Here is a 26,285-nt window from a genome sequence, read left to right on the forward strand (position 1 = left end):
GTTCTTAAATTGGTTTTCTGTTTGGGGAAGTCCCAAGATTTTGCAGATCTACTGTAGGCTATTATAACTAGAACCATCAATTAATAATTTTGTTGTCTTCATTTTTACATTCATATTTTATTTGCTACTTCTCCTCATATTCATGCAAATTTTTTACCAAAGATGATGATTCTACATTCCATGTTCTAAATGATGCATTATGCAATCTGCATTATGCATTGAGCAAGTATTGTTCCATACTTCACATGACATGCACACACACATCTTTGCTCTCCACCTTCCTCTGTCACTTCATTCATATACTCCATATTCCCCATGCTCAATCCACACTGCACCTTCCACCTTTTCTTACAGATATATTCCTCATTTCACTCTTTAATAACAGCTTCTTCTAGTCATTCAACTTTCTTCTTTAAACTTTTCCAGAGATATCATATTACTGTGTATACTTATGAATTTCATTGTAATCTTACCTAACTATCAGGGACCCCCAGGTGTTTCAGGCGTCCCTGGTCTTTCTGGTATAAAAGGAGATCGTGTAAGTTTCTGGAAGGGTTTTTTCTTAATCTATGTGCCTGAATATAATGCTCATTATTGTTTCTGATACGTATTTTTCAAGAAAAATAAGTTTGTATACATGTAGCTTGTTTGACCAATAGTTTCTTTCTGTGTAAATTACTAAAAAAGAACATTGAAGTCAGGGTCTTCATCAGGAAATGTCATCACAGAAAAAATAAAGCAACTGGAAAATATTTTCCAAATTAAAACATCTCTGCCAACAAACCACTGAAATTTAGCCACAGAATTCTGGGTAGTAGGAGTAGAATTTTCTGACTTTTACACAAACATCCTTCACACTGAAACTCCTCTTTGTGGATTCAGGAAAAAATAATTCAAGCAGTCTGTAAGTTTACATAGAAGGAATTCCTTTTCCACATTCATCAGTTGCATTGACATTTTATATATTAAAGGGTTTTTTATGGGTCCTGGAAAACCTGGAAAGTTCTGGAATTTAATTTTCATTGACATTTTTGAAAGTCCTGGAGAGAGACTACAAGTTGTAGAAAATCGTGGAAATCTGCTTAACTCAAGCAATAAAGTTTTCAAAATTAAGGCTATAAGACATGTATGTAGACTATACAGTATGGAGAATTGATTTTGAAATATCTGGAATGAAAGGGTTTGAATTTGGTGCAATTTGAAGTCCTGGAAAAATGAATTTGAGTCCTGGAAGAGTCCTTGAAAAAGGGTACATTAATCTTGATACTATGATGACTTTTTTCCCAGGGAGCACAAGGAACTCAGGGAGACCCAGGTGAACAGGGTAGCCCTGGAGCAAGGGTAAATAAATTATGTTTAATTTGCATGATCTGTAAAGAGTTGTCAAGAGGTATTTAATGGAAAATGGTGTATTGTTACAGTATTGAATCAAAATGATGTAAGAAGTATTTTTGATGTTGCTCAGGTAGCAGAGAATCCAACTGTACACTGTATGGTTTAAGAGGAGTTTTTCATGACATTTTTATTTTCAAAGACTGCATGGTAGGGGGGAAAGGAATGTAAGAGATGAGGAAGGGGGAGGGGTGGTTTGAAAGTCATTGGCCAAAGTTTGTCAAAGTGTAATAAATTCTTCTCATTATTTGTGGTATATCTAGACTTCCTGAAATTGTTATGTTTACTAAATTTCACTTTAATCTTTAAATTTCTCTATTGATGATTGATAATTTTGGTACTGTTGTAGGGATCTGGTGGTGAGAATGGCAGGCCTGGTGCTGATGGAGCACCTGTAAGTACCTGAAGAATGTCTGCAGCAAAAACAACTTTTTATTTTTACCCTACATTACTTTACATAATACTAAAAAAATATATTTCATGAAAAATGGAGAGAGTCGCTTGGCAGGATCCCGAGTACAATCCTGCCTGGGATATGATTTCCTAGTTGGGAAACTATCTGAAATTTGAGGCAGGATCCTAAGAGGGATTGGTGGGATTCTAGGTTTAACCCCACCTGAAAAAGGCAGGATCCTACCTGGGACACACCTGGGATCCCAGGTGGGATTGGCAGGATCCCACCTTATATTTTTACCTGGGTTCAGGCAGCCCATAATAACCATTCGGGGCTAAAAAGATAGGGCAGCCTTACGTAGGTTATTAATAAAGTATTATATTGAAGGGTCAGGTACCACACATGAGCACACATTACACATAAAAAGAAAAAAGGAAAAAAGCTAGCTGAAAAAGAAGACAAAAAACTGTAGGGATTAATTGTCTTTTTTCTGATGGTGTTTCCTAACTACTGTAAAATTCAGGAATTTCATTCAGGGTTGGGAAAGGGTAAATTGGTGGCTGCGAAGAGGAGTTTGCTTAGCTGATTACTTTCAAAATCTCAACCAAAGGAATAATGAATAGTATTTATATCTCATATTTTCCTCAAGAATCCTCTTGAAAATTAATTAACTTTGAAGGTGTAAAATGAAGGTATTTTACAAGTAAAAGTATTTGTATTAGAGAACTTATAAATTATTATCTGTTGATTTATACATCAACTCATGTCTCAGTTATCTTAAAAATTGACAATTTTTTGGTAACTGAAGCAAGCCATGTTATTTTCAGCTCCAAAATATGTGAAAAAGCATGGAAGAATTTCAAAATTTTCTTATAGATATATATAATTATATATATTCTGGACTATCTGTGGGAAGAGGGCAAGGCTATTTGAGCCCTAGTTAGAGTATATCCAGGTACAAGCCTTAGTGAAATCGCTGCAGATTACCTAACTTCAAAGAATTCCTCAAGTGAGCACAAAATGTTCTATTATTTTCTTCACTAGGGTGCCCAAGGCCCCAGAGGACGACCAGGGGAGCCAGGGGAAACAGGAAATCAAGTAAGTCAAATTTTAATTTGTGTTTTTATCTTGTAGTTGTTTCAAAATCCTAGAGTTAATTATTTTTGTCCTAAATAAAGCCCCTTACTGTATGGAGTGGTCTGACTTCTTGTGTTAGCCCATGTGCTCACTTGTGGCTGTTCTGATAATGAGTCCAGTCCCTTGACCTACACTTTTTGACAGCCATGAAGATGTAATTTTTTCATAAGTCATAACTTGTTTAAAACTAATTTCATGATCCTAACTTGTCACTGATAACATCTGATAAGAGTCCTGGATCAGTTTTAAATGAAAATCATGGGGCTAACACTTTACAGCCTTACATTATATTTATATTCTCCAAACCATTCTCTTTACATTTCCTGTGGTACTGACAAGGAGAATTTGTTGGACAATCAGGAGCTTCTTAAATTGGTGATCATTTATATCCTTCACTCTCTTGACCTTCACATTTGATTCACGGGTTACACTCTAAGGAGAAATTGGATGCCATTCACTTTAATGGATCAAAGGTTTAGTTAATTAGACTACAGTAATTAACTTCAACTTCCCCTGAATTGCTGCTAATGTGTATGTAGTTGTGGAAACAATCTTTCTCTTTTGTGTTGTTATAGGGACCAACTGGACCCGCAGGTACACCAGGCTTAGAGGGATCTGCTGTAAGTAAACTTCTTTCCTTTTTCCCGTCATTTACTATACTGCTTAGTTATAAACCATGTAATTATAATTAGGTTACACCTCTTCAATAATACTTTCTAAGTTGAAATCTCTTAATAGGAACTGATTTTGGCCGTTAAATCTCTAAAAGATGTGACCTTGTGGCATAATTGTGGCAAATAAACCAATTAATGTTTGTTTGATTCTCTTCAAAGGGTATTCCAGGAGAGACTGGAAGTGGGGGTAGTAGTGGAGCCCCTGGTGCTAAAGGTGACCAAGGTGTCCCAGGACAAGCTGGTCCAACTGGACGACCAGGTGCGCAAGGAGAGAATGGGGTGCAAGGACCTAAGGGAGATAGTGGAGCAGCAGGACTGCCTGGGGCAGAGGGAAGACCAGGCTACAAGGGTGATATGGTAATTAAAATACTGGTAGCTGTGGTTGTAAGATGTTTAAAATAATTAAGTACAGGCAAAACTTGGCTACAAGGATTTTTTTTTTTTAATTTTAAAAAACTAGGGTGTTAAATTACACTTGGAGTGTGTTGTGAGTAAAAGTAGTGGTAATTAATGCCGTCACTAAATTGTCAGAAAATACTTGATTCAGGGATTGACAAACAGGAAGGCCGATGAGGAAAAAGGAATTGAAAGACCAGCACCAAACAGCAGATCTGAAGGATCAGTATTAATTGTGACTACTCTTTTGACAGGGAGTGGCAGGACCAATGGGACTGGTTGGTGAAATCGGACAAGAAGGAGCACCAGTATGTACTGATTAAATTGTTGATCTCCCTTCTGTCAGAATTTTTTATCATTTAGACTTGTTTTATTGCAAAACTTGGCTTCTTTTTCCTAGTGGGTGGCTGCTAAATGAAAACTGTATCTGTGGGTACCTCTCTTCATGTCATTAGAAGACACCACATGTGTGTGTGGTGTAATGGTTGCAGGGGTTTAAACAAAGGCCAGGGTTCAGTTTCGTTGTTACAGAAATTGAATGACTTTCATCTCTGGCCTAAAATAAATGGCAACATTAGATTTTTCTTGGAGTGCTTCTACAACATACTGATAATAACTTATAAGAATATGTATGGCATCTGTAAAAGTGTGATTATTTATAGCACAGTTAATATGTAACATTAACTGTGGACTTCTCATTGCTGTCTTTTTAGGGAACCCCTGGGTCAGCTGGACCACCTGGGAGAAGGGGAGACTCGGTAAGTTTTTTTTGAAAACTTTTCAAAGATTTTAATATTTTACAAATTTTTTGTTGCAGTCATCATCCTTTGTGCATTGTTTATATAGTACATGTAAGTCTTTGGCAAAGTGAATTGATGAAATATGAAATTTTCACAATTTGGATGAATTTCAAAAAAAGAAATGGTTTCTGCAGGTGAATTATGCAATGGAAATTTCCCTTGCTTCTAGCATGTGGCTTTTTGTAGCTTTGAAGTAGCACCAGCTAGTATCTGGGAGGTATGGTGTCTGTCAAGGCCTGAATTTGTTCAGGTTTCTTTTTGGTAATTGTTTCAACCGCAGTAGACCTGCAAGGATTATTTCTTTGCTTGATGTGGAATTTTCTCAGTAAGTTTTGGGGTATACTTCACCTTTAATTGATACAATATGAACCCCTCCCTTGGTAACTTGGTTTTTGAGGTACAAACTTTTTCTTCCACTTGTCCTTCAATATTTGTCTAGATTGGCTTAACTCATTCAAAAGTTACATTCAAGCTGGAGTCAGGACTCATCAATTCATTATAAAATGACTTACTTTCATGTTCAGAACAATTAGTTGGCTTAATAATCTGGATGTCAGATTATTTGTATTTGATCTATTGACAGGGAGCACCTGGTCCCCCTGGACCAAGAGGTTCACCAGGAGCTAAGGGTTCCGCAGTAAGTGTTGTTGGACCATATCTTTAATGTAAACACTCTTATAGGTCCTTCTCCTGAATAACCCCCATTATGATGAGCCACTTCCAATAATTGCCATGTATCTATGCTAAGAAGCCCCCCAATTCGAGAAAGGTTCCCTCTCTGACATACCCCCCTCCATAATCAGCCATGTGCGCCCTCTTTAAAAGCTCACTCCTATATACATGTATGCTGCCCTCTAATAAGCCTTGCTCTTTGATGATAAGTCTCTCAGATAAACCTTCTGTCTGGTAAACCCCCTCTCTACATAACCCTCTTTTCTATGACACTCCCTTTTCTATAACACCCCCTTTCTCTATCACTCCCTATTAATAAAACCTCCCTCCCTAATAAGCCTTGCTCTTGGATGATAAGTCTCTTAAATAAGCCTCCTGTATGGTAAACCCCCCTCCCTACATAACCCTCCTTTCAATAACACCCCCCTTTCGATGACACCCCTTCATTTAACACCCCCCCTATTTATAAAATCTCCCTCTCTGATGAGCACTGCTCTTTGATGATAAGTCTCTTGAATAAGCCTCCTGTCTATTAAGCCCCTTTTTGGACACTTCCCTTTCTAAAACATCCCCTGTTTATAACACCTCTTTTTTGTAATATCTCCCTTCTTATAAAACCATCCTCTCTAATGAGCTGGTGCTCTTTGATGAGCTTCCCTCTTTGAAAAATCTTTTGTGTTGAACTTTTTAAGTCTCTACATGTAATCTTAATCTAATTGGAAGCTGTTTAATGTCTACATACCTGACTAAACTGCATGAAAAGACTGACAAATACTCAATTGCCTATAGGCATTTCATTGTTTCTTGGAAAAGTAAGAATTCATAGGATGATCTTTTTCATTTTTCTTTCCACAGGGAACTAAGGGAAATGTTGGCGCCATGGGTGTTAGAGGCCGTTCAGGCAGGAAGGTATGATCAATGCATATAAATTTAAGGATTTTAGTGTTTTGACAAGTCACTTCTGAGGTTAAAAATTTGTGATTTCATTCATTTAAGGGTAGACAAGGAAGGCCAGGAAAGCGAGGAAGTATGGGTGAAGCAGGAGCACAGGTTATATGAATCAAATAATTATTTGTATTAATTATTTATTGATATTAAAATAATAATAATAATAAATTCTGGCTTGGGGTGAAGCCAAATGGCTATTTGTTGCAATGTTTTGGAAGATCCTAATTGATCGATTAGACAAAGCTGATTGCCATAAAAGGGAAAAAGACCAAAAAAAAAAAAAACAAAAACAAAACAACAGATTTAAGGCCAACCTCAAGCTATGTAAATAAATTTATTTTCAGAACTTGTTGTGAAAGACATGTTTTGTAATTGCAGAACTTCTATTAAAAAAAAAGTTTGTTGAGAGAGATTTTTCTTTTTATCTAAAAAAGTTTCAATGAAGTTACTAAGTATGTAAATGAAACCCAAATACTTTTTTGAAAGGGGATCAAAGTAGGTTCATGTGACCCTCAAGAAGAGCCAATCAGAATTTTTAAATGGGACATAAAAAAATCAAGGGAATTAAAATATATTGTTTATTGATTCATTTATTTATGTCCTGCTGTGACACAGGGCAACCAAGGAGAAGCTGGTTACCGGGGAGCAGAAGGAAGAGCAGGTGAAAGGGTAAGAGATATTTTGCGAATCATAAATTTTCCTCAGATATCGCTTGGAGTTTGTTTTAATTTTTCCTTGTTTTCATGCTGTTCATCTGCATCTTTAAAATTAGCAACCTTATTATAAGCTGAGAAATTGTTTAAACACTGGCTAATTATTTATTAGATTTACAGTAGTTAATATCTTGTCTTATCATCACAGGGTGCCCAAGGTTCTCCAGGTGTTGATGGTTTGCCAGGAGCCAAAGGTGACCAGGTCTGTCAAATGACATTGATTTTGAAGGCATATTTATAATCTTGGAATTTTTTTGTATCATTAAAACATGTCATGAGGACACTTTTGCAGTATTTTCACAAAACACTTGAATGAAGACAATGTTTAGAAACAGTCAGTAGTAATTTAACTGGATGAATTTAACTTTCATTTTTGGGATGGTGATATTTATGAATTGAACAAGGTATCATCACCTAGTTCAGGAAAATCCTGATTTGCATTTACTCTTATAGATTTTGTTTTTGTTGCATGAATGGTAAGCAAACCTGATCATTCAGGGAAGTCTATTGTCAGTTGGAAGTGAAATTTTGTACACTATGGATTGAAAAGACCATTTCCACAAATTTTTGTTCTAGGAGGAAAATTCACCAATGAGAGTCCTTTTTCAAAAGAAATGTCGCATATGCATGTATACAAAACACATGGGAAAGGCATATGTTGTCTTACACAACCCAATATATATATATATATAAAGTTCTGAGTTTCGAGTTCTGTCTGATGAGCGCTTAGGCGCAAAACTCAGATGGTCACATAGAATCAATGCAACCTCTTTACTTCTTTAACTTATGTATACTTAGCTCTGCTACCAGAGCATTGAGCACTTTATGCCTAGGTAGACTCTACCCCCACATTCATTTATAGATATATATATATATATATATATACACATATATGTATGTATGTATGTTAATATATATAAATATATCCACCTTTTCTTTATATATGTATATAGTTAAATATATCTATACCTATATCTATGTTCATTTTTGATTTACAGGGAAATGTAGGTGATTTTGGTGAAGAAGGAAGGGCAGGCATGAGGGTATGTTGCCTAAATGTAAAAAAATATATCTGTAATCTGGGTGCATGGAGAAGATTCTCTGGCATTGTTATCTTGCCTGTTCTATAACTTTTTTCGTCTTCACAGGGATCTCAAGGTCCAGCTGGCAAACCTGGAAGACCTGGTAATACTGGAGCACCGGTACGTTTTGTCAGGCATATTTGCTGATTAGAACGATTCTTAACATAATTACTAGTTAGTGAGGAATTTTGCTCTTCTTGAATCTATTTTGGTCTCTGTAGATCATTGATATCAAAGAGAAATGAGTTGCAGTAGTGTGCAAAAAAAGCTGAGACTTGCTGCACAAGTTTAACTTGGATGGTTAAAATGCTGACATGTATGGAATATGTAGTTTTTTAATTCCTTTGTTGATTTTTTCAGGGTCGACCTGGAGATGATGGCCGACCAGGCTCAGCAGGTTTCCCTGTGAGTATTAAAATAACTACATTTTTGAGAAACATCTTCTTAAGAGCTGCCCCATTGTTGTTTGAATTGAATGCATGCATCTCATTCTACTTCACCTTGGCAAGAGTAGGTTATGAGCAGTCCCTCCTTTGTGGCAAAGTTGAAAAAAAAAAAGGAAAAAAATTGATATTAGTGCACATGTGTGCTGCACAGAACCCTGTAAATAGTGGCAGTTGGACCAAGTGGTCCAATTCAGTCTTAAATCATACAAGTGATTGCAAAATTGCATGAACTCAAGCAGGATTCTGATTTTTTGAAATTCCCCAGTCTTGTTGCTACAGTTATTATTATCAGCTCTGTGATTGGTGGATTGGGCTGAGTAGACTTAGTATGATTGGCTGTTCTAACTGTCCAATTACAGGTATTTGGTAAGATGTCTCAAATTACAGGTGTCTGTTAAACATGCAGTCAACTGTCTTATTAGTCTGATTACAACTCAACAGTTTAATAGGTGAAAATTAATTAGTGGATGTACAAATCACATTTGTGGAAATTGGAATGGATATGATTAAAGGAGTAATATTATAATCCAGTTGTTGCATGGTAATTCATTACTAATCTCAGCTGGCAGTTAGAAGGTAGCAGTAAGTAGTGGTACTGTTAAATATAGGGCATTAAATGTCTGAGTTTTGATTTTACATCATAAGTGTGTTAGATCAGTTCTTCATTTTACATGTGTTTTTCCTTTCTTCATTTCAGGGCCCTTCCGGTGCACAAGGTGCCCCAGGATTCAGTGGAGCCAAAGGATCCATGGTGAGTACTAGAAATACAACTCAAGATTTAAAGAAGATGCATTTCTTAAATGCAGTGGGCATTGTCGACCATTTATTTTGTGCTAGCTACTGTCCTCTGTTCTGAGTTGACTGTTTGTTAGCCTCTGTCTACTGTCCATCACGCATTTTCTTCTAGTTTTTGTCTACTATCCACTGTCCACTCTCTACTATCCACTGTCCACTGTCCATCATCCACTGTCCATTGTCAACTGTCCACTATCCACTACCCACTGTCCACATCCATTGTCCACTATCCACCATCCACTGTCCACCATCCACTACCCACTGTCCACCATCCACTACCGACCATCCACTCCATAGTCGTTTTTCAGTTTCTTTTAAAACAGGTATGGACTTTTCCACTATCCCCCGTTCACTATCCACTCCCCACCGTCCATTGTCCACTCTCCATCGTCCACTACCCACTGTCCACCATCCACCATTTACTGTCCACTATCCACCATTTACTGTCCACTATCCACTCCACTATCCATCATCCGCCATCCACTGTCTATTGTCTACTGTCCACTATCCACGGTCCACCATCCACTGTCTACTGTTCGCTTTCCACTGATATGGTGTGTTTTTTTGTTGATAGGGCAATTCAGGTCGAGATGGTGCTCCTGGTAGCCCTGGCTCTAGAGGAATGAAGGTCAGATTAACTGTATAAAATGAAGTGCAATTAAATGCTTAAGTAAAACTCTGATATAATTTTTTAACTTTATCTTCATGTAGTTCTTAGCCCCCTCGCATTTTGTCTTATAGCTGACTCACTACTTAAGTTGAATACTCTTTTGTCACCAGGGTAACAGAGGTGCAAGAGGTCAACAAGGAAAGCCGGGAAACCCTGGAAGAGAGGTGGGTACTTTCTTGCAAAGTTGCCCTCTGATTTCCTCTAAGGGCCTCATCCTTATTTACGAGAGAGAATTAATTTGATAATAAAATACTGGCTCTTCTACCTTGGTTAATGGGTCAACTATTTATAGGACTGACTGAGTAATGAATGTTTCACTTCAGGGTCGTCGTGGAGAAAGAGGAGAACCGGGTCTGCAAGGACCTCTGGGAGGACAGGTAAGCCACGGGCCATGACACGTGAGCGTCACAAGGTCAAACCATAAGTGCATGAATCACATGGTTTGAATAACAGCTTGTAGTGGTTTATCTTCTCTTTTTAATGGGTTGGTTACCAGTTTGTAGCCTTTACACAACATTATTGTGCTCCTAACAAATATGTAGTTTACAGGAAAATAACAGGAAGTGACTTTTACCGTTTCTATTGTAGGGCCCCACAGGAAAAATAGGACCAACTGGTGTGCCTGGTAACACTGGAAATCCGGTGAGTTAGTGTATGTAATGGTTTGGGCCCAAGGGCAATTAAGGATAAATTCTCAAAGTTTTCTCAAAATTGCCTCGTCATTTCGCTTCGCGACTTGGGCAATTTTGGGAAGACTTTGGAAATACAAGTGAAATTAATCCTTAATTGCCCTCGGGCACTTGCGATTACTTGTTTATGACATAAACGACAAATTTTTTGAGGGAATTGCATTTGCGCACGATGTCCGCGCGATAAAGCCCCTTCAGTGCCGCCATTAATGTCAAACCAAACGTAACTGACCTGTAGATTCAATGAACATTTTATTCTCAAAATACAGTTGACAACGTCAAACGGCTTCGTTTAGTTAAATTGCATTAAATAAATCGTTACCGCAAACAGCAAAAATGCTCAATCATCGTTAAGTAATCATGCCCTCTTGATTACCAAAAGTAACCTCGTGATTAAGAAAAAATGCCCTCTGTTTCCGCCAATCCGCATTCAGTAATTTTGCCCCGCATGGGACAGGTGTGTAGAACAATTGGGACATGTTTACAATTACTTGTTTAAAAAGTACATTCGGAGAGCAGAAACGTTTTTCAGAGAAGAATCTTAGGACTTAACTTCGAGCGTTGAAGGAGAGGCAAACTGAAGGAAATTGTACTTGATGTAAGAAAGGATGTTGAGGGGATGAGGAGAAAAATATTCTCCAATGAACACAATAAAGAGAAGGTTTTGTAGAGTAACGTTGAATTAGATAAAAAAGCTTGATCACAATTAAGGGCTGAAAAATTTTGCTATCCGTGACTTATGCCCTTCCCAACCTCTTAAGATGTCACAGACGTTTACTTTCTTGTAATATTCAACATTGCTGCAACGTCTCATCACTATTCTTTAAAATTTCTCTTTTATACAGGGTATGCGAGGTGAAAGAGGAAAAGATGGAAAGACAGGAGAAGCGGTGAGAGGAATTTTCTTTGAATCACAAATTACAGGCGCGTTTTTCTCAAACGCTTCTACACTTCTGTACCGAGGAAAGACTGTTGCCTTAGGGTTTATTCCAGTTTATGTTTTAAAGCCACAATTTGCTTCAGATCGCTGAGCTTTCTAGAAAAATGCTGTGAAATTTCACTGTTATTTTAGTCAGTAGAAACTTCTCAAAGGTCACGGTACTATTATTTTGTAAAAATTACTTCTCGATTTGTACTTCCGGCGCTTGGATTGTTCTCACCGTAACAGTCTCTTTGAGGTGAAATTCCTCAATTTCTGCATCCGTTAGTGTGGTGACTAATTGTCCTAGGTTATGATTTATTTTGCAGGGTAACCGTGGAGAAGCTGGAGAGCCAGGCCCTGTTGGCGTACCGGTATAGTTTCTCGACTTATGACGCTTGTTTGTTTTTCGCTTTTTGTTTTGATGATCTGATGAGCCGAAACTATAAAGGTCTGTAAACGAAGACCTCTGTCATAATCATGTTTTGTTTTGGTGGTTTTCAGGGCCCAGTTGGAATGGCTGGAGACGATGGATTGAGTGGGGATGATGGCATACCGGTAAGGGGAAGTAATTCTTTTTACTAGGTGTGAGAAAAATCGAGGCAATTTAGTATCTGAACGCCGCAGTTCGATTTTGAATACATGACTCGCAACTGACACGCGACTCCTGTTCCGAAAGAAACTGGAACGTAATGCGTAGGAACGTTAGAACTTGCACTAATGCAACAGCATTGACAGTAATGTTTGTTCTTCAATGATTTAAGTTAAACGTCAATATTCAATTCTTCTAAGGGAGACAAAGGACCGGATGGGAAGCGGGGAGCGACAGGCGCTGCTGGATCACCGGTATGTTGTTATTGTAAACGGAGAGGTTATAAGAAGATAAAACGACCAAAGCAACACTATTTTTTTTTGCCATTTCTCAGAGCTAAATCATGACAATGTTTATCAGACAGAGGAGATAATTAATTTCGAGATCTCTCAGGTGAAAAAGATTTGGTGTTGTTTTTTTTTTCAATATTTATCGTTGAATAGAAAACTTTTTTACTGTTGAATCTGATTGGATTAGAGAATGGAGTCAGTTTTCTTGACCAATCACAAAGCGTCTTTAACCAAACTCAAAGCAAGCTTCTTTACCTCCGCCGTTTATTTTTAAAATAGCAGATTAAACAGCGTTAGTAGTAATTACCTGATATTCAGTGAAACCAAAAGACTATCAACATACTCTTTTTTTGTTAGAACACTTTTCGACCAAGTGTCGTTAAACCAAAACTACAGAAATGATAATAACCAATCAGAACAAAGGAACATATCATAAGAAGCCAATGAGAACTGGAAGGAAAAAAAGAAGATTGCCTGAAGCGCGGGAAAACGCGGTTTTAGTTTTGACTCTGATTGGTTGAAAGAAAGGCGAGAGTTTTTTCGACCAATCACATTACGAGGCAAAGCAAAACCAAAGCAATCCTGAATTATATTCGACACTCGATTCAAAGTTGCTCGAAATGTTTCTATATTAAAGATAATATTCTTTTATTTTTTTTGTTGTGTTAGGGTTTCCCAGGACTTCCTGGTAGAACTGGTACCTCCGGAAAGAAAGGAGAACCTGTAAGTGATTTTTGGCGATTTAAAATGATTATTTAACTAACTATGAGGAGTCTTCCAGTCGAGATACAATGTACTGATAAAACCCTCACTCAAAGAAAGATGTTATTTGTTTTTCACGGAAGTGAAACAACGAAACGAGGAATGAAACCTCAGGTTACAGTTGTTCGAAGCGTGGATAGCTTTATTCAAAGATAAAGTTCTATATGGTGGATAACGCAGTACTTTTTCTTAACACTATCCGGTGGATGGCGATTTATCCATTGGACAGTGTTATCCGTTCTTTGACCAACCCAACCCAGATCTTTGATGGTTTACCAACGTGCAGCAGAGAGCTCGTTGAAGGACCACGCTATTTCCAGGTCGATTTATGGCAAGTGTTGTGCGTACTTCAAGGATCAGCATTGTTAAAAGTGTCATATAAAAAAGCGGTGATAGACCGCTTTCATCTTGTAACAGTGGCCCTTGTTCAATTCTCGGACGGGCGTTGCATGTGGGTTGATTTTATTGTTGGTTCTCGTCCTTGCGCTGAGGATCTTTCTACTAGTCCTCCTGTTTTCCTCTCTGAAATGAATTTGACATTAAACTATCATTTCAAATTCCAGAATCATTGTACAAGAAGAGCCACTTAGTAGAATGTCCATTGCTTAATTCCCATTTCCTCCCTTCCAAGTTTGAGCTCGGCCGTTTAATGAGGAAAGATGTTATTTGTTTTGTCTTGAGCGTGGCACGACGTGTCAGTGAGGGTTCTCTAAAAGGAATCGAACCCCCTGCCTTGAGATTTTATACTGTATTAGTGAGCTGCGGAAAAATCGATGTTGCGTCAGGCCATATTGTAATTTCGTGTGCCAAATGTCCAGCTTCTAGGATCAGAAATGAGGATTTTAAGATTCTAAGATCAGCCTTGTGGTGGATGGAATGACAAAGCAAATGAATTTTGAGCTTGGTAGTCGAATAAAGAAAGATGTTTTTTCGTTTTTTCCCATGAGGTAAGACAAAGAAAACCATGTAGGTTCCCACACGAAATCAAACCTCAGACCTTCGGCTTCCGCGATCTGATGGTCTGCCAATGGGCCACAGAGAACCCAATGATGAACTCGGGCAATACCGTTTGGGTTAACAACATGTGGAAAAAGGATACGAAAGTGAATAATCTTTCTTTTTTTGTTTTGTTTAGGGATCTGCTGGACCTGGAGGTTCCCCTGGTTCTGACGGAAACGATGGTGCTCCGGTAGGAAAAATGCTCAATTGGTGTCTTACCTTTGAAATGCAATCTTGAATTGTGGAAAAAAAATCCTGATCAAGAACGTTGTTTTATATTTTGGTAGGGTTTGGATGGGGTTCCTGGAAGTGTTGGCCCGCCTGGGTTGCCTGGACCGAAGGTGCACTTTATTTTGAGAAGTTGCCTTTAAGATAGGATGATTTTCGGTTGATTTTTCTCTAGAAAACACAGAGTTGTCTTTGGCGGTCTTAAAATTTAAGTACTCTTGCTTGTTTAGCAAAACAAAATAGCGTTATGCATGTTTCCAGGTTTTTCTGCTTCTAGTGTTGCGTTTTCAGTATCTAATGTGAAAATGATTCTCCCAGGGACAAGATGGTTCTCCTGGAATTCCTGGACTTAGAGGAAAACGCGGAGATCAGGTGAGACACTTTGAGCCATTCTACTTACATCAGTCATTTAACTGAGAATGCTATCCATAAGACTGAGCCCGCAGTTCGTTAGCTGCATGACGATAAAGAGTTTTTTTGAAGTTTGCAAATTCCCGTATGCGTAGTCTGTTTCATATTGGATATTCTGCTGGTTCACTTGGAGAACAGCACTTACATCGATATTTTCTCGCCTGATCTGCAGTGAAGCTTAAATCTGATCTAATTTTGAGTTTAAGCAAAAATTTTACCTGTCTGAGTTGATCACCAACGCTCAGCTTTCAATGAAATAAAGCGATTGTACTTTGGGTCACACAGCGGTCAAACGTTGGGCATGCATAAATAGATAAATTTCCACCAGCGGCGTGCTTATTTTTTGCGAAAAATGAAAGAGAAATACCCAATTACCAATCTTTTACACCCAAGTTTTCGTTAAAAATCGAAACTATAACTCTGTTAAAGGGAACAAAAGTGGAGAAAGTGACAACTCGAGACTTTCAGAAGTCAAAGTTCAATAACTTTAGATATTTTGTTTTTAGCTTTAGAGAAAACGTTATGCGCTCCTAAAACAAAGTTAATTACTGGATTATGTGGTCGTTTTTAATCCTGCAGCACATCTTGAAGTCTCATCTGAGAGTCTTGAAGCACGATATCGAGTCGCTTCTCAGACTTTACAACGTTCAGACATGCGGAGGTGTCTGACTACTATGTTTCTTTTTTTCGTGCAGGGTTTACGAGGCCCAGTTGGCTCGCCAGGCACTCCTGGACAAGCTGGAATGTCGGTTTGTACCCAAACGTTTCTAATTTGTGCAGGATTCAGTTTTAATCGTAATTGTAAATGATGAGATGGTTTGAAGGCTCCGGAGCACCCCCCCTCCCCCCTATCCCATCAGATCTGTGAGCTTTGTTACAAGTTGTCTGATCAAACTTTTTTGCCACGACAGGGTCGCGTTTGCTTCTCAACTACCTGATTCGCGTGTGCGCGTGTGCGAGTACTTGTAAGTGTGCGCGTGCGTGATTGCGCGTGTGCGTGCGTGTGCGTGCGTGTGCAACTGCGAGTGAACAGAGGAACGGGTATAGGTTTGTCGGGTAGTATCAACGGACCCTCTCCACCCATCGTAAATTTCTGGATTCGCCCCTGTGAACGACCTTTGGTACTAGAAAAGTAGTGATTTCACTTTCAGTAGTATTCCCTTTTAGGATTGATTTTTTTAAATTTGATCTTTTAGGGACCCACTGGACCTCGGGGACCAATCGGGTTGAAAGGAAATTTTGGTGAGAAGGTATGTGGTATCAGAATACGGGATACGGGATTACGGATTAAGGGATTACGGATTACGGGATACGGGTTTGGTCATAGTCAAATAATTGGCTGGAATTTTTTTTTGCGAGTTTGCCGTGTTTGTTTGTCATTTTTGTTTCTTTTTCCCACTCCTTCAGTTTTTTAATTTTTTTTACTACAAATCTTGAATGCTATATATTGAAAAACAACTAGAGCACATGATTATGTTTTGTTTAATGCGTTAACTTTATAGTCGAATTCTGACGTGCAAGTTTAAGGCCATGATCGGTCGTTTCATCTCAAGGATTCTTGATTTCTAGGGAGCTTTTGATTTTAAATTTTTTTTAAATTAAATAATGTATCTTTTCTTTACAGGGACGTAAAGGAGACGAAGGACCATTTGGCTCCAAAGGACCACAAGGTGGCGCGGTAAGATTTGAAAGAAGCCGCTGAAATTGTGGGCAAGACATTGAGCTTACACTCTGCGGATGGGAAGCTGTATGAAATGCTTTTCGAGTTTAAAGAGAAGTTTAGTCTAGAATCCGTGTAATTTTTTACCTCTGCCTTTGAAACATAGAAACATTTACTATTTTATAACAGTTTGAATAACTGTTCGGAAAGTGTCCAACCATAATCGTCGCCATTTTGAGTAATTAGTAACCTGGATTTCAATCCATCCTTCCCCCCCCCCCATCCTCCCCGTTGCGACTCAGCACTTAGTAATACGTTGTTTATATTCCTAGGGGGATTCCGGTCCCGAGGGAAACAAAGGAGACACGGGCGGACCCGGTTACCAGGTAAGTGAGGAGGACAAACGTGTTGGTAACTTTCGCTTTCGCTTTTTTGCTCAATTTTCCATAACTGGCTCAGAAGTAGATTGTAACGTAGCTCCCTTCCGGGGGAGGTAGTTTTATGGGGTGTTAAGAAAAAATAATTGATGGAGCTCCTTAAAACTTACAGGAATTTTTTTTCTAAGAGCGCATGCGCAGTATTTTAGGTCCCTTCTTGGTCAAGACGATAGACGATAGTTGGAAATATAAACAAACTTGGTGCGAACTGGCTACCGGTTCTGTAACTGGCTGAGAAGTTGGGAGAATATGTACTTAACGACTTAATGGTAGGCCGGAGGGGGGAGGAAAATATTTGGTTCGAGGTCATGATGCACGGGCGGAGCGCAGCTTTTACTTTGACGGCATTGTTGTTGTAGGGGCACTATTGGATTGTCGATATTTTTCTCCCTTCTTATGGTCAGTATAAGGAAGAGGTTCCTTTTCTTATCCATCCGCGTGTTATGTGATTTATTTTATAGGGAAACCGAGGTTCCGCTGGATCAACTGGTCAACCTGGATCTCAGGGGCCCCCTGTAAGTGGTCGCTTTTGTTTGTGTTACGAATGTGCGTTGCGTGAAAAGCAGTTTTGCGACGAAATCCTTGCGAGATTAGACCAAGAATAGGTACGATGGAGGCCATAGCAGCACGAACTTGTGATGGACCGGAATAGCGCTTGAGGAACAAAGAGATTTTCTTGTTTTGTAAAACTTCCATATATTCACAACCGTTTAAAACTAAATTAGGAACTAACAGGTAGAATTTTTTTCAGTAAAAAGTTTTTCTTATTTAAATAGCAAACAGATAGCTTCAGTTAATACTAACTTGCATTTTATTAATGACATACTAACTATAGTAAACCTCACAAAAACATACTCAACAGAGGTTTATTAAAGAGATGTGAACCTTTCCTGAACGATTTTTGGAGAAGTACTATTTAACAGTACTTGGTTTACTGCTTACGATACATCTCTAAAAATTTCCTCTTTTTCTTCCAGGGACCAGTTGGACCCTCAGGAATGTCGGGAAAACCAGGACTTTCCGGTGTTAAGGTAAAATTTCTACGTCTTTGCCTTACAGCAGCGAAAAGCTAAGATTGAGAGGCAGTTTTGATCGTGGTATTAAGAAATACAGTTTTACTCATGCCTTTTTCACCTGGTAAGTTCTATTGTCTCTACGCGTGTCGCACGTGATATTATGGCTGGTTGACTAGGTTTATTCGTGTTTCCTAGTTTTACGGAGTGTTCAAATTTTATCTGTTTTCGCCTAGGACGCACTTCGGCCAGTCGTTTGGAGTTGCAGATTTTGAGAGCTTTAGTGTTAGCTAAAATGCTTTATGCAATACATTGAATTAATTTCTTTATTTTTTGTTTTTGTTTTCTTTTGAGTCCAAGACTGGAAATGTTTTGTTTCTCTTTCCCAACTGAACTACTTTTTTATGTTTTTGGAAAAGAACTGATTAGACAAACCAAATCCAGAGACACTAGCTGGTTGAAAATTTGAATATTTCTTTTTTTTTTTTTTCCGCCGAGCAACCAAGCCTTTTTTAAGGAGAAAAAAAAGACGATTGGAATTGGAACATTTTATGGAGATGTTCTTTTTGGATTGGATTTCCTGAATAAGTGATTTTGAGCCAAAAGAAAAGGGATTCGCGAGTACATCACACTGCGAAGAACCAATCGGATTACCAAGATCGCCAGTGTTTTCAAAGTGGGTGTGGTTAATGTGAAAATTATTATTTGATTGATGTGACAGGGTGCGGTTGGACCTCTCGGAAGAAGCGGTTCGCCTGGGCTACCTGGACAACCGGTAATGCAGAAGTAGATTTGTAGTTTTTTCTTTTCTGTCGTTTCTTTTTGTTTCCAACTAAAGAAGGCGATTTATCATTTCGTTGCTTCTCTTATCAGTATAAGAATGCAACAAATGATACGCAGTTGTAGAAAGCTTGATTTTTCCGCCTCAAATATTAGTAATTTTGATCACGGCGCCTGTGGTCATGTGGCGTGTGTTCTGGTTCCCTCTTTAGCTAAATATAAAACATGTAGCTATCTATTAATGTGTAAGTTATATTTATACTAAAGGGTCCAATTTAGCTACGGCTGGTTTGAAGGGAGGCTTGTTTTCATTAACTAGTGAAATATTTCCACAATATTTATAACAAATGGAGTTATTAAAAAAAATTAAAAAGTTTGATCAATAAAGATCATCGTTTAATTTCCTGGCGATCCTTCCTATTCTAATTAGAGAAAAGAAAGAACTAATTTAGATTTTTGGTTGAAGTTATGAAGTGATGTTTTGTCGCTTTAATTTGATGGTGAGGTATTCAACTCCACTTTATATCGTAAAAATCTTAATTGCCCCTTAAAATTCTTAAAAGAATTTTAAGTAAGGGCAAGATCATATTCACAGGTGTTGTAGGTGTGGAATTTGCGTGAATAAGAAAAATCCTAAAATCATGGTCAGTGTTACTTCTTAACCGTCTCTCTTTTACCTTTAGGGGTTGCCTGGTCGAGATGGAGCTCCCGGAGCCTCTGGTGGAGACGGGCGTGTAGTAAGTTTTCTGATTTGAACCTTAAGTGTAAATCTTAAAGATTGACAGAAGTCTGTTGCTAGTTCCCAAGGAGCGGTGGTGGTGGTGGTAGTTGTTGTAAACTTGTAAATTTGCTATTTGTTTCTCTTTGAGCTTCAATACTCAACATAGGTCAATCTGTACAAAAAAGTTAAAAATGACCACTTTTGGAACTTTATAGCCAAAAGCAACCCTACATTCTTCTCGAGTGTCGCTAAGAGTCCCGGAAACGTTTTAAAATAGCTGCATTAATTTAATTGTCTGCGTTAGTGTGAGCTCGATTTATCAGAGCGTGAGCATCAGAGGGAGCTTTCTCTTGTGAGCTTTCTCTTCTGAGTCTGCTTTATTGTGCGCACGCTACCTACTTATACAGTCTTTAATAGAATTCTTTTGTATATTTATTCATTAGGGAAATATTGGACCAATAGGACCCGTCGGACCTAAGGGCGAAGTTGGGCGTGAGGTGGGTACATTGACCGTTGTAAACTAAATCGTGGAAAGCTTTGGAAATTTGAGCGTGGATCTTGGAACATTTATTTATTGATTAATAAATAATTAACGATTTACATTTTAGATTACTTTATAACCATTGCAGTGGTAGTCTAGAAAAACAAATGTGTACTACTGATGTTTATCACGGTAGAATGTGCTCATTCAAAAATTGTCATCAACGTTTTGATGGCCTAAGAAGAAGGGTTTGCATGGTTAATTTTTCCTGAAATTGAATTTCGGGATCGTAACGACTTTTGATAAATTCCTATGTTGAAACAATATGGAGGGAAATAACTGTTGCCTCGTTTCAAGTCAAAGGCTTTTAAATACAATTTTAGATTTCAAAGGTGCGAAAGAGGCAAAGAGGGTTGATTGACATAAATATAATAGAAGAGTATGTGAAATTTGTGAGCATTTTGGGGTAACGTGAAAAGGCCCTAAATGCTGAAGTAACTTATGCTATTTTTTACGTTTAGGGTCCTCCAGGCCCACCCGGTCGCACCGGGTCTGAGGGTGAAATGGGTGAAGGGGTAAGATTTGCAAAAAATGTGTTTGTAAAAATGTACTATAAAGGTACGAAAAAGTTCTCTTTGTGAGGTTTAATTCTTCTCTTTACGAGCAACAAAATTTGCTTAGTTGTTGTTATCAGAAGTAATTGATCCCTTCCCAACAGAAAAACTTCAAAGCTGCTCATGGTTTTTACCACTGCTTTGTTTTCACGAAAACGTACCTGTCATGTTGACGAGCTGTTTCGCTTTTCCCGCGGCTAAAATAATGCAGGGTTGCGCGTGCTTATTGTTTTACTGTCTCGAAAAACTCGATTTCGCAATTGTGCTTGTTGTGGAATTCAGATATCTCTCAGGAATTGCTCACGCACCGTTCTTTTCTTGCAGGGTGCCCCAGGTGTTCCAGGATTTGCCGGAAATCCTGGAGAAAGCGGTACACTGGTAAATATTTACTATACTGAATGAATGATTTTGCAAGGCAATCGGAAAAGGTTTAGTAATCTTCTATCGAGTTTGTCCGCATTCCTCCGAGTGTCGTGACACCAAAACGACGGCATCGAAAGTTCCAAGCGGAAAAATGGAAGTATGACAAAGAGGGAATCAGAAATTAAATTAAACACACGTAAACTGCCTCGGAGGTAGGAAAATGCGAAGGATTAAGCCGTTAAAAGTACTAAAAATCTTCGTATCTTACAGGTTGAAGAGGTAGCACAAGTTTTAACTGCCTCTTACAGAATGCAGTAGAGCAAAACCACTTTCCCTTTTAGATTACTTTCGACACTGAATTGAAAAATCATCTTTGAGTGAGAGCAAGCATAACCAAGAAAAAGAGATAGAATTTTATATTGTTCTTCCTGCTGAACAATTATAATTTTCCATAGGGTTACCCTGGTCCTCACGGAAGACCTGGCCAAGACGGAGCCAAAGGCCTACCAGTAAGTACCCTGCAATGTGTTTCAAGCCGTCACTGAGGCTTGTCAATGTCAAACTAGATAAAATAGATAAGACTCCTATCAATTTAGCAAGCCTACCTCCCTCTTAGGTGCAAAGTATCAAGTTTCTATGACGCTCTCCTCTGTCGTTTCAGTTTTAAATAGACTTATGTTCTTATATTGTTACACTTTCTTTGGTCTCATAGTTGAAAAAGAATTGTAGTTAACAAGATTTATCCTATGGAAAACTCATGTTACCCACGTGAAGTCTTTCCTGCTAGTAATGTGCTGTTGTTGTTGTTGTTGTTGTTGTTGTTGTTGTTGTTGTTGTTGTCGTTGTTGTCTTTTTTTTTTCACGAATTGTGATAATTGTTTTTGCCATACGTCAGGGTGAAAATGGGTTTGACGGAACTCCGGGAACTCCTGGGGAAAATGGAGGAGAGGTAAGAATAAAATAATACGAGGAAAGAGAGAAAGGCTTCTTACTTTTAATTGCTCTGATATGAAATTCGCAGCGACGATTTTAGTTGATTCTTGTGCTGTTTGGTGTGATACAGTCGAAATTTCTAGAGAGATCACCTCCAGCAAAAGATCGCTTTCACCATCTTACAGCCCGCGCACGAAAGGTTAACCGAAGAGCGCGCCCGCCTTTTCTCCCGCTTATATATAGGATTGAATGTAGAGAAATGATGTGGTGCTTGCTCCGTATAACTTTTTAAATTTTTTTTTATTATTCCACCGTTGCCCATTTTATTTGGGTATTGGACGCACAAAATATGCCCCAGTATTGCACTGTAGAACTGGACAAAAATACGGACGGAGAAAACGGAGCAACTGAATGGTGCACTAGACGATCCAAACTTTGAATTTTTTATTTTATTTTAGGCTTCTCTTTTCAAGCAACGATCTTAAAAGTCCACAATATTTTTTTTGTTGTCTACTTCTTTTGCGCATCGTGCATCTTTTGCGATCGATATGACGTCCCGGCTCTAGGATGTATTTCGAAAACTAAAAGCTTAAATACTGGTGGACATAATATAAATGGAATTATAAATCCCTTCTTCGATGGTTTGACATTTAAAACAAGCGGACATTTTGCTTATTGCCTGCAGTTTTACACAACTCGTAAAATATCCGCGTATTCCATGTTCAACCATAGATTAAGGAGTATGTATTTGACTAATTTTGTGTCTTGGGGGAGCTTTTTTCTTTTGCCTATTTCTCGATGACTGATTCTTAGTAATGGTATTCTCTCTTGGTTGTGTTTCTGACCTGTTTGTGTTTGTATACGTTGTCAGGGCGACCAGGGCGAGAGAGGGCCACCAGGCCCCAACGGAGTCGCTGGAACTAGTGGACCGCCCGGATCAACTGGTGAAAAAGGAGAAGAGGGCCCGGAAGGGGAACCAGTGAGTAAAAACAAAACAACCCCAACCCCTCTATCTCTGGAGAGATACTTACTAGAAGCTCCGGTAATAGGATGGGTCATATCGGAAAGTTCCACAACCAATGACAATTAGGCAGGAAACATTATTAGCAACCCCTCTATCTCTGGAGAGATACTTACTAGAAGCTCCGGTAATAGGACGGGTCATATATGAAAGTTCCACAACCAATGACAATTAGGCAGGAAACATTATTAGCTAATGAGATTTTACTACTTCCGAGTGCGTAGCAATCAAAATTAAGGAAGTAACTTGTGTGAGAAGGTTCGTCTGCTTCAGCTTCAGTGTCAGAATCAAAAAACCGTAACTCCTCGAATAAGTGCCCGAGTACTTTTTTAAAATTTCGACTAAAGGGGTGATGAGAGGGGCGCTTATTCGAAATATATTTCACATAAAAATCGAGAGAGAATGACCTACTAGGTGTTTGAATTTTGACAAGACAGGCTCATGCACATCGTCAGTCTTCTCGCTCTACTCACTCTATAGTACGACATAGATTTTGAAAAGCTTAGCCAATCAGATTGCAACATTTGCGTAAGAACGCCAGCAGATTTGTACCAATTTATAAAAGAATTTTCTTGCCGCATAAAAGAGGATAATCGAGTTCCTAATTTCATTTCAGCCTGATGCTGCACGGTGGTACTAATTTGCATTTCCTGCCAGATTATTTCCTGACTTATATCCTACTCAGACCTTTTAACTTTTCTTATTTATTATTTTCCTTCAGGGCGACGAAGGTGTGAACGGAGATTTTGGTAAAGTTGGGGAACGAGGCCCAGATGTAAGAATTATCGACATCTTGTTTCTCTGTACGATACCATATCCATATCAACTGCACAATTATTTGAGAGTAGACACTCACCGGGTTGAAAAGGGGATCTGAAATGGTCTGAAGTCAAAACTGGCTTACGCTATTTGAATCTCGCCCGAACTGACCTGTCAATTTTCAAGACGTGAACTTTTAACACTCGACTTCCAGACAACTCCCTCTAGATTCCGATGACGACTTCCGCTCGGGTTGTCGTTACGAGTCTTCTCCCTCACCTGGCCAATCAAAAATGGTCAGCGACACCAACAACAATGAAGACTTAAAAGTCATAGAATATGATGATTATCATAAGAAATAATAACATTGTTTGTTGGTTTGTTTGTTTACATCCAGGGTGGGGAAGGTGGACCGGGAGACCCAGGAGACCCAGGAATATCAGGAGAAGGGGTAATTTTTTTTATTGTTTTGTTTGTTTTTTTTCCTTTTCTTTATTTATTGTTATTTCCCTGACATCTCACTTGCTTTCATCTTTGCCTTTGTCATGGCAATTTCTATTTCCATTTGCATTGCCAATACAATTGCCATTGCTATTGCCATTGCCACTACCATCGCTAATGCAATTGCTATTGCCATTGCCAATTTCCATTTTCATTTCCATTGCCACTACAACTGCCATTGCCATTACCATTGCCATTACCATTACCAATACAATAGGCCATTTTTGATGTATTAAAATTCTAACTTGGCTCCGAAGCTATGGGAAATAAAACGAAAGATATTCATTATTCATCCCTCAACCTCGTTGTGGTTTCTTTTGTATTATTCCCCCAAGCCTTGGAGCCAAGTTTGAACTTTGATATATCGAAAATGGCCCATTGCCATTGCCACTACCATTACCAGTGCAATTGCGATTGCCATTGCCAAAACCAATAACATTATTGCCACTCTCACTACCCTTGACATAAACATTTTCATTGCCGTTACTATTGTCAATGCAATTGCCTTTGCCGTTGTCAGTGTAATTTCTTTTTTTTGATTGTCATTGTGATTGCTGATCACTTTAAACGTCACTCTTACAGGGAGATCCTGGATATACTGGAAAGCCTGGAAATATGGGACGCATGGGCCAGGAAGTAAGCATAGGAATAATTCCTTACATAAAGAACATAAAGAACATAAGGGTTGCAACATTTATGGGAACAAGTAGGTAATTTAGTGTTAACAACTGGGTTGAAAACGTAAATTAGCCACCGTAAAGGGTAAAAAAGCTGACGTTTCGAGCGTTAGCCCTTCGCCCATCGCTCTGACGAAGGGCTAACGCTCGAAACGTCAGCTTTTTTACCCTTTACGGTGGCTAATTTACGTTTTCAACCCAGTTGTTAACACTAAATTACCTGCTATACTCTCCCACCGACGCAGCACCACAGTTTCTTTAAAAACTTACCCCTTTATTCATTTATGGGAACAAGTCAGGAAATCCTTGACAAAATATATATCTGCGCGATATTCTTTTGTCGCCGCAGTAAGAAGCACAAATTCAAAGTGTTGTATCACACACTACACGAGAAGTGGTGTGTCGCAGAGATCAGTTACAGCGGTTTGATTCCTCGTATGTAACGGCCATTTGTATTTCCTCTAGAATACCAAAAGTTACCACATACTTATGATGTTTTGTCACATTTTGACAGGGCGAGGAGGGTCCATCGGGAAGAAACGGGTCAGAAGGCCCCCCTGGTCCAAAGGTGAGAAGACTGGTATCCATGCGACTCTCATGAATAATCAGCAAATAAATCCTCGTTAAACATTTGATGCTTTCATCAGATTAGACACTGCCCTTGTTTGAGGCAAATCCAGGGAAGTGGCAAGGAGAGCGGGGGGTTGGGCAAAAATATCAATGCTGCATCGCAATCTCACTTCGTACCAACAACACATGAACGTCTTCTCAAAGACCCTGTTTGTTATGAACTGGAAAAAATAAACCATGATAAAGGTGGGGGAAAGGGAGCAGGAGGGGAGGGGGGGTGGGTGGGATGAGCCCACCGCTCCCTCTTCCGAGTACCGCCTTTCTAATACATTCCTCTCAGAGTTCGGGGGGGTAGAGGTAGTGTGTGAGTATCTCGTTTGAAATTTTTGGATGTGAAAATAGAAAATAAAACGGATTTTCCACTCTATATCCTTACGATTGTTTTTTGTATTTGTAGGGTCCAGCGGGAGCACAAGGACCCCCTGGTGAAGATGGACCTATAGGAAATGAGGTTTGGATTTTTCTTTTGTTTGTTCTACGCCCGTTTTGCTTTTAGTGATGGAAGGGGGGTACCTTCCATGGACAAGCATCCCACTCACCCTCAAGCAATTTTATGATTTTATGCTCAAAATGGAGAAAGACACAGGAGGTTATGGGCCATTTGACCTTTAGGGCCTTACCTTCCCTCCCTCCCCCCCCCCCCCACCCCACCCCGTTGACCCTTTTGTTGTCAATTTTGATAATAC

The 26,285-nt window shown here is 38.9% G+C and overlaps 1 protein-coding gene across 2 annotated transcripts in view; it reads left to right on the forward strand.

The window, feature by feature from the left end:
- Nucleotides 1–26,285, forward strand: part of LOC131799231 (collagen alpha-2(I) chain-like) — a 46,214-nt gene that overhangs the window by 12,818 nt on the left and 7,111 nt on the right. For both annotated transcript variants that reach the window (XM_066173747.1, XM_066173748.1), the window contains 48 exons: nucleotides 485–538; nucleotides 1,288–1,341; nucleotides 1,742–1,786; nucleotides 2,831–2,884; nucleotides 3,499–3,543; nucleotides 3,757–3,954; nucleotides 4,248–4,301; nucleotides 4,707–4,751; nucleotides 5,377–5,430; nucleotides 6,321–6,374; nucleotides 6,462–6,515; nucleotides 7,029–7,082; nucleotides 7,275–7,328; nucleotides 8,125–8,169; nucleotides 8,275–8,328; nucleotides 8,569–8,613; nucleotides 9,352–9,405; nucleotides 10,024–10,077; nucleotides 10,230–10,283; nucleotides 10,443–10,496; nucleotides 10,708–10,761; nucleotides 11,654–11,698; nucleotides 12,057–12,101; nucleotides 12,232–12,285; nucleotides 12,520–12,573; nucleotides 13,279–13,332; nucleotides 14,507–14,560; nucleotides 14,658–14,711; nucleotides 14,917–14,970; nucleotides 15,705–15,758; nucleotides 16,206–16,259; nucleotides 16,634–16,687; nucleotides 17,002–17,055; nucleotides 17,568–17,621; nucleotides 18,084–18,137; nucleotides 18,841–18,894; nucleotides 19,583–19,636; nucleotides 20,064–20,117; nucleotides 20,623–20,676; nucleotides 21,040–21,093; nucleotides 21,534–21,587; nucleotides 21,974–22,027; nucleotides 22,883–22,990; nucleotides 23,754–23,807; nucleotides 24,189–24,242; nucleotides 24,875–24,928; nucleotides 25,484–25,537; nucleotides 25,997–26,050. In XM_066173747.1, coding sequence (XP_066029844.1) covers nucleotides 485–538; nucleotides 1,288–1,341; nucleotides 1,742–1,786; nucleotides 2,831–2,884; nucleotides 3,499–3,543; nucleotides 3,757–3,954; nucleotides 4,248–4,301; nucleotides 4,707–4,751; nucleotides 5,377–5,430; nucleotides 6,321–6,374; nucleotides 6,462–6,515; nucleotides 7,029–7,082; nucleotides 7,275–7,328; nucleotides 8,125–8,169; nucleotides 8,275–8,328; nucleotides 8,569–8,613; nucleotides 9,352–9,405; nucleotides 10,024–10,077; nucleotides 10,230–10,283; nucleotides 10,443–10,496; nucleotides 10,708–10,761; nucleotides 11,654–11,698; nucleotides 12,057–12,101; nucleotides 12,232–12,285; nucleotides 12,520–12,573; nucleotides 13,279–13,332; nucleotides 14,507–14,560; nucleotides 14,658–14,711; nucleotides 14,917–14,970; nucleotides 15,705–15,758; nucleotides 16,206–16,259; nucleotides 16,634–16,687; nucleotides 17,002–17,055; nucleotides 17,568–17,621; nucleotides 18,084–18,137; nucleotides 18,841–18,894; nucleotides 19,583–19,636; nucleotides 20,064–20,117; nucleotides 20,623–20,676; nucleotides 21,040–21,093; nucleotides 21,534–21,587; nucleotides 21,974–22,027; nucleotides 22,883–22,990; nucleotides 23,754–23,807; nucleotides 24,189–24,242; nucleotides 24,875–24,928; nucleotides 25,484–25,537; nucleotides 25,997–26,050 — 2,727 coding nt within the window. The remainder of the gene's footprint in view (nucleotides 1–484; nucleotides 539–1,287; nucleotides 1,342–1,741; nucleotides 1,787–2,830; nucleotides 2,885–3,498; nucleotides 3,544–3,756; nucleotides 3,955–4,247; nucleotides 4,302–4,706; nucleotides 4,752–5,376; nucleotides 5,431–6,320; nucleotides 6,375–6,461; nucleotides 6,516–7,028; nucleotides 7,083–7,274; nucleotides 7,329–8,124; nucleotides 8,170–8,274; nucleotides 8,329–8,568; nucleotides 8,614–9,351; nucleotides 9,406–10,023; nucleotides 10,078–10,229; nucleotides 10,284–10,442; nucleotides 10,497–10,707; nucleotides 10,762–11,653; nucleotides 11,699–12,056; nucleotides 12,102–12,231; nucleotides 12,286–12,519; nucleotides 12,574–13,278; nucleotides 13,333–14,506; nucleotides 14,561–14,657; nucleotides 14,712–14,916; nucleotides 14,971–15,704; nucleotides 15,759–16,205; nucleotides 16,260–16,633; nucleotides 16,688–17,001; nucleotides 17,056–17,567; nucleotides 17,622–18,083; nucleotides 18,138–18,840; nucleotides 18,895–19,582; nucleotides 19,637–20,063; nucleotides 20,118–20,622; nucleotides 20,677–21,039; nucleotides 21,094–21,533; nucleotides 21,588–21,973; nucleotides 22,028–22,882; nucleotides 22,991–23,753; nucleotides 23,808–24,188; nucleotides 24,243–24,874; nucleotides 24,929–25,483; nucleotides 25,538–25,996; nucleotides 26,051–26,285) is intronic.

Source organism: Pocillopora verrucosa, chromosome 10 (assembly GCF_036669915.1).
Source record: "Pocillopora verrucosa isolate sample1 chromosome 10, ASM3666991v2, whole genome shotgun sequence".
Taxonomy (NCBI): domain Eukaryota; kingdom Metazoa; phylum Cnidaria; class Anthozoa; order Scleractinia; family Pocilloporidae; genus Pocillopora; species Pocillopora verrucosa.